Raw genomic sequence first — 14293 nt, forward strand, 5'->3', positions numbered from 1 at the left:
CTTGAAAATACTGTATGAAGAGTGGTACTTAGTGATGTGTTGTGTTGGATTTGCCCCAAACAAGCTTTGTATTCTGGACATAAAGTTCATTTCTTTTGTTGCAGTTTTACTTTTGTGCCTTACTACAAACATGATGCACGTTTTGGAATTATGTAAAAGCTTCCTTCTTTGCATTCTGTCCTTTACAGTGCCTTGCAAAAGTATTCATCCCCCTTGGCATTTCTCCTATTTTGTTGCATTACAACCTGTAATTTTAAAGGGATTTTTATTTGGATTTCATGTAATGGACATACACAAAATAGTCCAAATTGGTGAAGTGAAATTTAAAAAATAACTTGTTTCAAATAATTCTAAAAAAAATAAATAATGGAAAAGTGGTGCATGCATATGTTTTCACCCCCTTTGCTATGAAGCCCCTAAATAAGATCTGGTGCAACCAATTACCTTCAGAAGTCACATAATTAGTTAAATAAAGTCCACCTGTGTGCAATCTAAGTGTCACATGATCTGTCACATGATCTCAGTATATATACACCTGTTCTGAAAGGCCCCAGTCTGTAAAACCACTAAGCAAGGGGCACCATGAAGACCAAGGAGCTCTCCAAACAGGTCAGGGACAAAGTTGTGGAGAAGTACAGATCAGGCTTGGGTTATAAAAAAAAATATCAGAAACTTTGAACATCCCACGGAGCACCATTAAATCCATTATTAAAAAATTGAAAGAATATGGCACCACAACAAACCTGCCAAGAGAGGGCCGCACACCAAAACTCACGGACCAGGCAAGGAGGGCATTAATCAGAGAGGCAACAAAGAGACCAAAGATAACCCTGAAGGAACTGCAAAGCTCCACAGCGGAGATTGGAGTTTCTGTCCATAGGACTACTTTAAGCCGTACACTCCACAGAGCTGGGCTTTACGGAAGAGTAGACAGAAAAAAGCCATTGCTTCAATAAAAAAATAAGCAAACACGTTTGGTGTTCGCCAAAAGCCATGTGGGAGACTCCCCAAACATATGGAAGAAGGTACTCTGGTCAGATGAGACTAAAATGTAGCTTTTTGGCCATCAAGGAAAACGCTATGTCTGGCGCAAACCCAACACCTCTTATCACCCTGAGAACACCATCCCCACAGTAAAGCATGGTGGTGGCAGCATCATGCTGTGGGGAAGTTTTTCATCGGCAGGGACTGGGAAACTGGTCAGAATTGAAGGAATGATGGATGGCGCTAAATACAACTTCCAACAGGACAATGACCCTAACCATACTGCTAAAGCAACACTTGAGTGGTTTAAGGGGAAACATTTAAATGTCTTGGAATGGCCTAGTCAAAGCCCAGACCTCAATCCAATTGAGAATCTGTGGTATGACTTAAAGATTGCTGTTCACCAGCGGAACCCATCCAATTTGAAGGAGCTGGAGCAGTTTTGTCTTGAAGAATGGGCAAAAATCCCAGTGGCTAGATGTGCCAAGCTTATAGAGATATACCCCAAGAGACTTGCAGCTGTAATTGCGGCAAAAGATGGCTCTACAAAGTATTGACTTTGGGGGGGTGAATAGTTATGCACGCTCAAGTTTTGTTTTTTTGTCTTATTTCTTGTTTGTTTCACAATAAAAAATATTTAGCATCTTCAAAGTGATAGGCATGTTGTGTAAATCAAATGATTCAAACCCCCCAAAAATCCATTTTAATTCCTGGTTGTAAGGCAACAAAATAGGAAAAATGCCAAGGGGGGTGAATACTTTCACAAGCCACTGTAGGTTAGATTTGTGGAGTAACTACAATGTTGTTGATCCATCCTCAGTTTTCTCCTATCACAGCCATTCAACTCTGTAACTGATTTAAAGTCACCATTGGCCTCATGATGTGATGGGTTGGTGTGGAAGGAGTCAGGCGCAGGAGGGTAAATCACAGAAACACAGGCTTTAATCCGCAAAAAAACACAGTTTTACGCAGAAATGCGTAAACACACTCCAGGGCACAAAACAGGCGCACTGGAAAATACAAGGCACACGGGAAATCTCCCGTTGAAACAAAGTACACGAGCTCCACCGAGCTTCACTAACCTCCACAAATAACAATCACCCACACAGACAAGGAAGCAAAGGGAACACTTATACAATGACTAATGAGGGAATAAGGACCAGGTGTGTGTGATTGAAGACAAGACAAATGGAGTGATGATAAATGGATCGGCAGTAGCTAGTAAGCCGGTGACGCCGAACGCCGAAACCTGCCCGAACAAGGAGGGGAGGCAGCCTCGGCGGAAGTCGTGACACATGATAAAATCCCTTAGCGGTTTCCTTCCTCTCTGGCAACTGAATAAAGAAGGACGGCTGTATCTTTGTAGTGACTGGGTGTATTGATACACCTTCCAAAGTGTAATTAAAAACTTCCCCATGCTTAAAAGGGAAATAAATGTCTGCTTTTGTGGTTAAATATGTGTTTGAAATTCGCTGGTCAAGTAATTCAAAAATCATGTTAAACACTATTATTGCGCACAGAGTGAGTCCATGCAACTTATTATGAGACTTGTTAAACACATTTGTACTCCTGAACTTATTTAGGCTTGCCATAGCAAAGGGGTTGAATACTTATTGAAATTGTAAACATTTCTAAAACATAATTCCACTTTGACATTATGGGGTATTATGTAGTCTTGTGTAGCTCAGTTGGTAGAGCATGGCGCTTGCAACGCCAGGGTTGTGGGTTCGATTCCCACGAGCGACCAGTATGAAAAAAATATATTAAAAAAATATATGCACTCACTAACTGTAAGTCGCTCTGGATAAGAGTGTCTGCTAAATGACTAAAATGTATTGTTTGTAGACCAGAGACACAAAATCTCAATTTAATCTATTTTAAATTCAAGCTGTAACACAACAAAATGTGGAATAGGTTCACGGGGTGTGAACACTTTCTGAAGGCCCTGTATAGTCAAGGGGTGTGAACACTTTCTGAAGGCACAGGGCTGTGAATACTTTCTGAAGGCCCTGTATAGTCAAGGGGTGTGAATACTTGAATATTATTTGCAGTTGAAGCTTTACAGACCTGACTGTAGCTAACAGGCTGTTCTGTTACAGACTTGAGGAGCAGGCTACACCGAGACGTGGCTGTAGCTAACAGGTTCTTCTTCATCGTCTTCTCTGACGCCCTCTGCTGGATCCCCATCTTCCTGGTCAAAATACTGTCCCTGCTGCAGGTCGAGATACCAGGTAATCGTTGTTGGGGAAGCTACTCTGAAAATATAATTTACCAAGCTATCAATTAGTTTACACAGAAGTTAAGCTACACTAAAGCTACCCCTATGAAAAATATAGTTTACTTAACTAAAGTTCCTTTGAAAAAGTAGTTCACTTACATCCAAACGAATTAGTGAAAGATGATCATATGCAAATCTGAAATGTCATTGACTATGAATTGCAACAACAGATCACATTGGGGTCATATGTTATTAAAATGTGTAATTTAGCTTAATAACATCAGGCCTGAGGACCCCAGCAAAAATCTGCCTCACAGCGTTATTACAATTTTATTTTCAGGACAACCAGGGCTACAAGTAGAACACAAAATAATCAGTTGCATTCATGAGCTTTATTGACCAATGTCAATAAAAAAAAATAATGTCCGCCAAGCAAAACCTGATCAAAAATGTATTTAAAGAACGCTGTAAGTACAGAAATGGTTTGCTCAGTGGGAAATGAATATCCAACTAGTCAATGAGGTTGGAGGTTGGAGTTTGTGACGGCAAATATGTGAGTTTATTAATAAGTATAAATGATATAGTATGTCCTGGAATTTCCTATGATCTTCTATGTAGAATAACTCCTTACCTTCTAACTACTGTTGTGTGGCGTGTGAGTGTCATAGATGGGTCATAATAGTTTGTAGCTGTTGTGTGGCGTGTTTCTGAGAGGAACCGCCCCCCCAGGCCCCTTGTCTCACAAACACCTGCTACTCATACAGACTAATGGTTGGTATCAATGGATGCAGAAGAAATATACGAATCCAATGGTACCAACCCAGAAGTCTGTTTTAAAAGGGGTTTGAAGTCCAAAAAAACGCACCAGCGTCACAGATGGACTGTAGGAATTGAACACAAAAAACGATGTTTCAAGTGAGAATCAGGCAGGTCTGGTGCTGAAAAAGAAAGGAAGTTATTGTCTACTTCACCCATATTTCCTTTTGTTTTTGAGAAAAAAGCAGTGTGTAGTTCCAGTAGTTAGCTAAACCGCTACATGGCAAAAAAAGTAATTAACTACTGAAAACACTACCTAGATTTGAACTTAGTTCAACTACCACCAAGCTAACGCAAAACGCAGTTAAATTACACTACATGTAGTTCACTACTCCCCAACACTGCAGGTAATGCACAAGGACACACACACACACACACACACCCCACATGCACACACCTCTAACTCCCTCTCTCTCCCTCCCTCCAGGTACCATCTCATCCTGGGTGGTGATCTTTATATTACCCATCAACAGCGCCCTGAACCCTATCCTCTACACCCTAACTACCAGCTTCTTCAGAGAACAGGTAGTGGATGCATCCCAAATGGCACCCTATTTCCTGTATAGTGCACTACTTTTGATCAGGGCTTTGGTCATATAGACTTATTTTCTAAGATTGAGCTCCCGACTATTCCAGAAGAACAGAGAATCTCCTTAATGCCCCTATTACCAAGGAAGAGATCATGTTTTGCAATGAAAGAATCTATACAATGGTAGGGCCCCAGGAGCGGACGGGTTTTGTAATGAGTTCTATAAGGAGTCTCTGATCCTTGAGCCATCGCTTGATATGTTTAACCACTCATTTTCAAAATGACCGCCTCCCTCAAAACGCTGAGGGAAGCCAACATATCACTTATTCTCAAAAAGGGAAAATGCCCAGATTCTTGTCCCTTCCTTCTGAATGTGGATGGAAAATTGCTTTCTAAAATCCGAGCCACACGACTAGAGGACTCATTGCCACTATGTGTGAAAGGGGACCAAACTGGCTTCATTAAGGGTCGTAAGTCACGTAACAACGTCAGGCGGCTTCTTAATGTTATTCAAGCCTACCAAAGTAGTGCACTATGTAGGGAATAGGGTGCCATTTGGGATGTAGTCTCTAGTTTTTCTTTCAGTTTACCTGCCACCACTGGTAAATATTTACATTTTAGTCATTTTTAGCAGACGCTCGTATCCAGAGCGACTTACAGTTAGTGAGTGCGTACGTTTTTCATACTGGCCCCCCGTGGGAAAACGAACCCACAACCCTGGCGTTGCAAGCGCCATGCTCTACCAACTGAGCTACAAGGGACCCATAATATAAATATAAATATATATATACAGTACCAGTCAAAGGTTTGGACACACCTCCAGGGGTTTTCTTTATTTTTACTATTTTCTACATTGTAGAATAATAGTGAAGACATCAGAACTATGAAATAACACATATGGAATCATGTAGTAACCAAAAAAGTGTTAAACAAATCAAAATATATTTTATATTTGAGATTCTTCAAAGTAGCCACCCTTTGCCTTGATGACAGCTTTGCACACTCTTGGCATTCTCTTAGATGAGGGAGGACGATATTTTGTAATTTTATTTTTTATGGGCCTTATTTCTATTACAGACTGTGATTCATATTCCATTCACCCAGCTCAATGTAACATCGATAGATTTAGGCTACTACATGATACTCAAATGTTCCCTGTACCCATCATGAGGTTGCTACAACCTAGCCTATGAATGAAAGTTTACGTAGGTGCACAGGTCGAGAGAATTTTGAGTAATCAAAGTGACAGACAGTAACAGATGCAATACCGCTTCGCACACTCTTGCCTGCATCTAGCTGATCTAGGGTGTAATCATTAGTCCAACAGTTGCAAATGAGAGTTTTATTGGACAAATTCAGGTATGTTTATCCCCATTTCGTTCAATTTTCTTTAGGTAAGAAACATTCTTCAACAGAATCGGCGGAATGAATCACAAGCAAACACAGTCCACTTTCGTAGCAGCCATATAAAAACAGCATGATCACGTTGCTCATTGTATATTTAATTCCTTCTCCCTTTTCCCTGCACTTGTGGACTTCAGTGCACAGCATATCAGCTGTCTGTAACCAGGCGAAAAACCTTTCCCAGCCAAACCTTCATATCATGACTGCTTACCGCTACACACAGCCTACATCGTTGTCACGTCATAGTCAACATAGCTACTACAACTAACGCGTTAGTAAACCCGCTATGAGGTTGCTACAACCTACGAATGAAAATCTACAAAGTAGGTGCTTAGGTCGAGAGAAAAAATTTAGTAATCAAGGTGAGAGACCGTGACATTTAATACCGCCTTGCACACTCTTGCCTGCATCTAGCTGTTCTAGGGTGTAATCATTATTCTAACACTTGCAAACGAGAGTTTCTATTGGAAAAAATGCAGGTATGTTTATCCCTGTTTCGTTCCGTTTAAGAAACGTTTTTCAACAGAATCGCTGGAATGAATACACCGCTGATCATCCGCAAACACAGCTCACTTTCATAGCAGCCACATACAAACAGCATGATCCCTTTGCTCGTTGTAGAATTCCTTCTCGCATAGATGTGCTCTCCTCCTCTCACCTTTTCCCTTCGCTTGTGGACTTCAGTGCACAACACAAAAGCTGTCTGTGACCAGGCGAAAAAACCTTTCCAAGCCAAACCTTCATATCATAACCGCTAACCGCTACACACAGCCTACATCGTTGTCACCATATTAGCTAATGTCATAGTCAACATAGCTACTAGAAACCCACTAAAATCATGCAGGACAGTGTACAGCAAGTAATTTAGCAGTAACACCGGCAGGCACCAGTGGCAATAAATGTATAAAACCAAAAGCTTACCTTGACTTGGAAGACTTCCAGTGTTGGATAGCCAAAGCCAGCTAGCTAATATAGCATCCCTGTCTGTTTGAGCTGGGTGTTTGAGTAGGCTAAACTAGCGAGCTGCATTCGCTAGCTAAGTAAGTGAAAATGAAAAGTGAATAAATAAAACAAAAGGAAATGTAGCTACAGTGAGGGAAAAAAAGTATTTGATCCCCTGCTGATTTTGTACATTTGCCCACTGACAAATAAATTATCAGTCTATAATTTTAATGGTAGGTTTATTTGAACAGTGAGAGACAGAATAACAACAAAAAAATCCAGAAAAACGCATGTCAAAAATGTTATAAATGGATTTGCATTTTAATGAGGGAAATAAGTATTTGACCCCTCTGCAAAACATGACTTAGTACTTGGTGGCAAAAACCCTTGTTAGCAATCGCAGAGGTCAGACGTTTCTTGTAGTTGGCCACCAGGTTTGCACACATCTCAGGAGGGATTTTGTCCCACTCCTCTTTGCAGATCTTCTCCAAGTCATTAAGGTTTCGAGGCTGACATTTGGCAACTCGAACCTTCAGCTCCCTCCACAGATTTTCTATGGGATTAAGGTCTGGAGACTGGCTAGGCCACTCCAGGACCTTAATGTGCTTCTTCTTGAGCCACTCCTTTGTTGCCTTTGGCCGTGTGTTTTGGGTCATTGTCATGCTGGAATACCCATCCACGACCCATTTTCAATGCCCTGGCTGAGGGAAGTTGTCCTGTCCCCTTAGCAGAAAAACACCCCCAAAGCATAATGTTTCCACCTCCATATTTGACGGAGGGGGATGGTGTTCTTGGGGTCATAGGCAGCATTCTGCCTCCTCCAAACATGGCGAGTTGAGTTGATGCCAAAGAGCTCCATTTTGGTCTCATCTGACCACAACACTTTCACCCAGTTCTCCTCTGAATCATTCAGATGTTCATTGGTAAACATCAGACGGGCATGTATATGTGCTTTCTTAAGCAGGGGGACCTTGCGGGCACTGCAGGATTTCAGTCCTTCACGGCGTAGTGTGTTACCAATTGTTTTCTTGGTGACTATGGTCCCAGCTGCCTTGAGATCATTGACAAGATCCTCCCGTGTAGTTCTGGGCTGATTCCTCACCGTTCTCATGATCATTGCAACTCCACGAGGTGAGATCTTGCATGGAGCCCCAGGCCGAGGGAGATTGACAGTTATTTTGTGTTTCTTCCATTTGCGAATAATCACACCAACTGTTGTCACCTTCTCACCAAGCTGCTTGGCGATGGTCTTGTAGCCCATTCCAGCCTTGTGTAGGTCTACAATCTTGTCCCTGACATCCTTGGAGAGCTCTTTGGTCTTGGCCATGGTGGAGAGTTTGGAATCTGATTGATTGATTGCTTCTGTGGACAGGTGTCTTTTATACAGGTAACAAACTGAGATTAGGAGCACTCCCTTTAAGAGTGTGCTCCTAATCTCAGCTCGTTACCTGTATAAAAGACACCTGGGAGCCAGAAATCTTTCTGATTGAGAGGGGGTCAAATACTTATTTCCCTCATTAAAATGCAAATCAATTTATAACATTTTTGACATGCGTTTTTCTGGATTTTTTTGTTGTTATTCTGTCTCTCACTGTTCAAATAAACCTACCATTAAAATGATAGACTGATCATTTCTTTGTCAGTGGGCAAACGTACAAAATCAGCAGGGGATCAAATACATTTTTTCCCTCACTGTAGCTCTCTCTCTCTCTCTCGCTTCTCCTTCATTTTGTAAGAACTGAATTTGTTCAAAACTCTTCAACTATTTTCTTTCTCTCTCTTTGAGTCAACTACTCACCACATTTTATGCACTGCAGTGCTAGCTAGCTGTAGCTTATGCTTTCAGTACTAGATTCATTCTCTGATCCTTTGATTGGGTGAACAACATGTCAGTTCATACTGCAAGAGCTCTGATAGGTTGGAGGATGTCCTCCGGAAGGTGTCATAATTACTGTGTAAGTCAATGGAAGGGGTGAGAAGCAGGGCCTAAAATTAGCACCCGCCACCTACCAAATGCGGGTAGATTTTGGCATTGGCAGGTAAGATGTCTATTTCACCAGCTACGTTTGCGGGTGGTCAGGGCTCCACAGTGCAAGTATTTCACTAGCATTTGTGAATAAAAAATAGTCAAGTATGATCACATTTATAGTAAAATAAATGCTGCAGTAGCTGTTTTCAAAGTATTTCTGCAACACTGCCTGGCTGGGGGCTGTGCGGACATAAAGAACTGAGTGAAAGATTCATTTTTAGAAGCGTTGCGCACAGGCATAAAAGTTGGTCTAATTTACTTGAAACAAAAGTCTACTGAAGTGAGACTTTGTCCTTGTGTTTCTTGGCTATTTACATTGTTTTGCTCACAAGCTAAGTTGTTTCTCTATGTTTGAGTTTCAACTGCTAGGGAAGAGAAGACAACGCTTCCACTAGTCAGACTCAATCTCACAGTAGAACCATGACTAGTCGCGTTACCAAGGTAACCTCCCGGCCTTAATTTGTGATATTTTGGTTAAGACTCAGGTCAGATTACTTCTTACTAGTAATACAGTGGCTTGCGAAAGTATTCAACCCCCTTGGCATTTTTCCTATTTTGTTGCCTTACAACCTGGAATTAAAATTAATTTTGGGGGGGTTTGAATCATTTGATTTACACAACATGCCTACCACTTTGAAGATACAAAATATTTTTTCTTGTGAAACAAACAAGAAATAAGACCAAAAAAAAACAGAAAATTTGAGCGTGCATAACTATTCACCCCCCCCCCCCCCCCCCCCCCCCCCTTAGATTGCACACAGGTGGACTTTATTTAACTAATTATGTGACTTCTGAAGGTAATTGGTTGCACCAGATCTTATTTAGGGGCTTCATAGCAAAGGGGGTGAAAACATATGCACGCACCACTTTTCCGTTATTTATTTTTTGAAACAAGTCATCTTTTTCATTTCACTTCACCAATTTTGACTATTTTGTGTATGTCCATTACATGAAATCCAATTAAAAATCCCTTTAAATTACAGGTTGTAATGCAACAAAATAGGAAAAGCGCGAAGGGGGATGAATACTTTTGCAAGGCACTGTACATGTATTGTTTTAGAAACATTACAGAGCATGCTCATCAGTTTCTGTTTTGTTTTAGTCTACTTGGTTGTTGGTGTAATTTTAGATACAAATAATAATATTTTGGCTGGTAAAAAATCTGATTGGCTGGTAGATTTTTTTATTTACTTGCCACAGTGGTTGGTGGACCAAAAAGTTAATTTTATGCCCTGGTGAGAACCATGAGCCTCCTAGGTTTTGAAATTGAAATGTCAATGGACCCAGAGGACGGAAACTAGCTGTCCTCTGGCTACACCATGGTGGTACCACAGAGAGTGATGTTAAGGCTACTACAGACCATTGCAAAACAGTGTGTTTTAATCAACTATTTGGTGACTTGAATATATTTAGTATAGTTTTATCTAAAAATGAAAGTATTTCACTGTAAGGTCTACTACACCTATTGTATTTGGCGCATGTGACAATGAACATTTGATTTGATTTGATTTGAAATCCCCATCAAAGCGAAGCTCTGTTATGGAAGGTCACAACGTTGGAGATGATGACTTGTCTTAGAAGTATTTTAGAAGTAACTCAACTTCATTCTCTGCATCTCTGCATGTCCCCGATGTTGTAAAGGATCATAGAAATTAGACAGTCCCCGTTGCCTAGATCTGTCCCTATATTCTATCTGGTGTACTACTGATGAAACCATTTACAGTTTTGTGCAGTAGTATTTACCGATTGCAACTTTTTCTCTTCTGTTAAAAACAACGTTTTGATATTCCGTAAACAAAACATTTGACAGTGAATTTTTTTTATTAATTGATGACAATTGTATTTAAAGTTGAGCAAAAGTGAATCTTAAGATACGAACTCCAGGTACAAAACAAGACAATTATCAGGCAATCTGCAAATGTATTTGAGCATTTGATCATTTTTGTTTTGCCATAGGTACTGTTAGGTTCTAGATTTCTGTTACGAACTCCAGGCGGACACCAAAAAACGCTAAAACTAGATTTATTACACCCGACTGAATGCTTCAGCTGAGAACATGCATTCAGTACAGTGCAGTGTCCATTTATACCCTTAGCTCTCACCCCCTCCCTTCCACAAAGATGTGTTTCAGTACTTTTCCATCATCCAGTATTTATCTGTGCTCCTCTGAGCATATCACAGGTCTTCTCATCAGTCAGAAGAGGCCTTGAGTTGTGGGGAGTACACATTCCTATAGTCCACTGCAGTCCACTACATAATTGCACTTTATCATACACAAAGAGCTTAAACCTAACACTACTTTCAATCTCTATGGATGTATAAAAACCATCTATTCATACTAAGAGCATATCATTATATAAAACAGTAAAGATATACAGTCGTATGAAAAAGTTTGGGCACCCCTGACAATCTCCATGATTTCCATTTATAAATAATTGGGTGTTTTGGATCAGCAATTTCATTTTGATCTATCAAATAAGTGATGGACACAGTAATATTTCAGTAGTGAAATTAGGTTTATTGGATTAACAGAAAATGTGCAATATGCATCAAAATGAAATTAGACAGGTGCATACATTTGGGCACCCCAACAGAAAAATCACATCAATATTTAGTAGAGCCTCCTTTTGCTGAAATAACAGCCTCTAGACGCTTCCTATAGCCTCTAATGAGTGTCTGGATTCTGGATGAAGGTATTTTGGACCATTCCTCCTTACAAAACATCTCCAGTTCAGTTAGGTTTGATGGTTGCCGAGCATGGACAGCACGCTTCAAATCATCCCACAGATTCTCAATGATATTCAGGTCTGGGGACTAGGATGGCCATTCCAGAACATTGTACTTGTTCCTCTGCATAAATGCCCGGGTAGATTTTGAGCAGTGTTTTGGGTCGTTGTCTTGTTGAAATATCCAGCCCCGGCGTAACTTAAACTTTGTGACTGATTCGTCAACATTATTCCCAAGAATCTGCTGATATTGAGTGGAATCCATGCGACCCTCAACTTTAACAAGATTCCCAGTACCGGCACTGGCCACACAGCCCCACAGCATGATGGAACCCCCACCAAATTTTACTGTGGGTAGCAAGTGTTTTTCTTGGAACGCTGTGTTCCTTTGCCGCCATGCATAACGCCCCTTGTTATGACCAAATAACTCAATCTTTGTTTCATCAGTCCACAGCACCTTATTCCAAAATGAAGCTGGCTTGTCCAAATGTGCGTTTGCATACCTCAAGCGACTCTGTTTGTGGTGTGTGTGCAGAAAAGGCTTCTTCCGCATCACTCTCCTGTACAGCTTCTCCTTGTGCAAAGTGCGCTGAATTGTTGAACGATGCACAGTGACACCATCTGCAGCAAGATTATGTTGTAGGTCTTTGGAGGTGGTCTGTGGGCTGTTTTTGACCGTTCTCACCATCCTTCGCTTTTGCCTCTCCGATATTTAACTTGGCCTGCCACTTCTGGCCTTAACAAGAACTGTGCCTGTGGTCTTCCATTTCCTCACTATGTTCCTCACGGTGGACACTGACAGCTTACATCTCTGCGATAGCTTTTTGTAGCCTTCCCCTAAACCATAATGTTGAACAATCTTTGTTTTCAGGTCATTTGAGAGTTGTTTTGAGGCCCCCATGTTGCCACTCTTCAGAGGAGAGTCAAAGAGAACAATAACTTGCAATTGGCCACCTTAAATACCTTTTCTCATGATTGGATGCACTTGTCTATGAAGTTCAAGGCTTAATGAGCTCACCAAACCAATTGTGTGTTCCAATTAATCAGTGCTAAGTAGTTACAGGTATTCATATCAACAGAATGACAAGGGTGCCCAAATTTTTGCATAGCCTATTTTTCACATCTGATTTAATTTCATACAACTTAATATTGCTACACTAAAAATCTTTGTCTGGACAATACCCCAGTACTCAGCTTTTATTAGAAAATGAATGGCATACCACTGTGATCATTTTCTGTGACGACAGAGTCAATTATTATGCAGCCTCAGAGGGGTGCCCAAACTTTTTCATACAACTGTAAAACAGTCAAAAACTGTAAAACAGTCATTTACAATCTATCAGCCCTAACCCATAACATGATTATTACTACTGACATGCTAATTAACAAGGTGCTCGGGGAATAATGGTCTCCAACAGTACGTTTAACCACAGAAAAACTGCAACCAGGTAAGTCATTGAGAACACATTCTCTTACACAATAACGACCTGAGAATGTGTGTGAAATGATTTATTTAAAATGTGTATTTATTTCTTCTGTCATATGTATAACAATAACAGGTGGAGGTACTGCTGTGTCGCTGGCAGAGAAGGTCGGCCATGAAGAAGAACAGGAAGAGCCTGACCTCCTCTACTATACATGGAGGCCTCACGGAATACATTCTATCACCCCCCAGTCTACCTACTGATATGGACCCTCGCTATGGGTGAGAGAGGAGAGGATCCTGACTGTGGGTAGAAAGGGGGAGAGAGGGGAGTAGAGGAAGGGCAGTATTAATTTTACCGCCCCCTGAATCCCACTGACTGAGATATGAAGGCATCTCTCCACCTAGAGAAGGAGAGGATATATTTTACCGCCCCCTGAATCCCACTGACTGAGATATGAAGGCATCTCTCCACCTAGAGAAGGAGAGGATATATTTTACCGCCCCCTGAATCCCCCTGACTGAGATATGAAGGCCTCTCTCCACCTAGAGAAGGAGAGGATATAGCTTACCTCCATCCACCTCTCCACCTCTACCCTGGGAGTAAGAGTATCTATTGCTCCTCTCTCGACACCTCCCTGCGTCTCCAGCCAGTGGGCTAGAGTACTACTCCATAATGAACCATTCATTTAATACCATTAAGACCAGGACCCTGGAGAGGGCTGTTTGAGACTATTACTGCTGCAAATTCATTGCTCTTTGGGGACAATATTGATTTGTGCTCAAAGCTCCAAGCTCTTCACTGTACAGTATGGGAGAAACTCCCCTCACCCACCTCATCCACTACAGTACTTACCATGTAAAGGAAAGGGAAAGGGGGATACCTAGTCAGTTGTACAACTGAATGCATTCAACTGAAATGTGTCTTCTAGCAGGGTTGGGGTCAATTCTAATGGAAGATAGTCAATTCAGGAAGTGATTTGAATTTAAACTTCAATCAATTGAAAAAAAACGTTTGAAATAAATAGCTTTTACTTATAGTTTCTTGAGAAGTTATTGAAAATATATGGCCTTTTTCGATTATTGGGATTGGAATTTCAGTTTACTTCCTGAAATGACTACCTTCAATTCGAATTCACCCCAACCCTGCTATGTTGCACCAATAACTGCTGGGACTGGGAGGATGTATGACCTGTTTACATATGGACTCTGTTTGTTTGTT

At 41.0% G+C, this 14293-nt stretch overlaps 1 protein-coding gene across 1 annotated transcript in view; it reads left to right on the top strand.

Annotated features, from left to right (window-relative positions):
* The window catches only part of LOC311099890 (relaxin receptor 2-like), a gene marked incomplete at its 5' end in the record, with an annotated part of 178084 nt that extends 164557 nt beyond the window's left edge, over window positions 1–13527 (top strand). The window contains 3 exons of the mRNA XM_084140610.1: window positions 3084–3215; window positions 4446–4543; window positions 13208–13527. Of these exons, the coding sequence (XP_083996736.1) occupies window positions 3084–3215; window positions 4446–4543; window positions 13208–13357 (380 nt within the window). The 3' untranslated portion in view covers window positions 13358–13527. The remainder of the gene's footprint in view (window positions 1–3083; window positions 3216–4445; window positions 4544–13207) is intronic.
* Window positions 13528–14293: the final 766 nt, after the last annotated feature.

This window comes from Coregonus lavaretus (genome assembly GCF_964263955.1).
Source record: "Coregonus lavaretus genome assembly, chromosome: 24".
Taxonomy (NCBI): Eukaryota; Metazoa; Chordata; class Actinopteri; order Salmoniformes; family Salmonidae; genus Coregonus; species Coregonus lavaretus.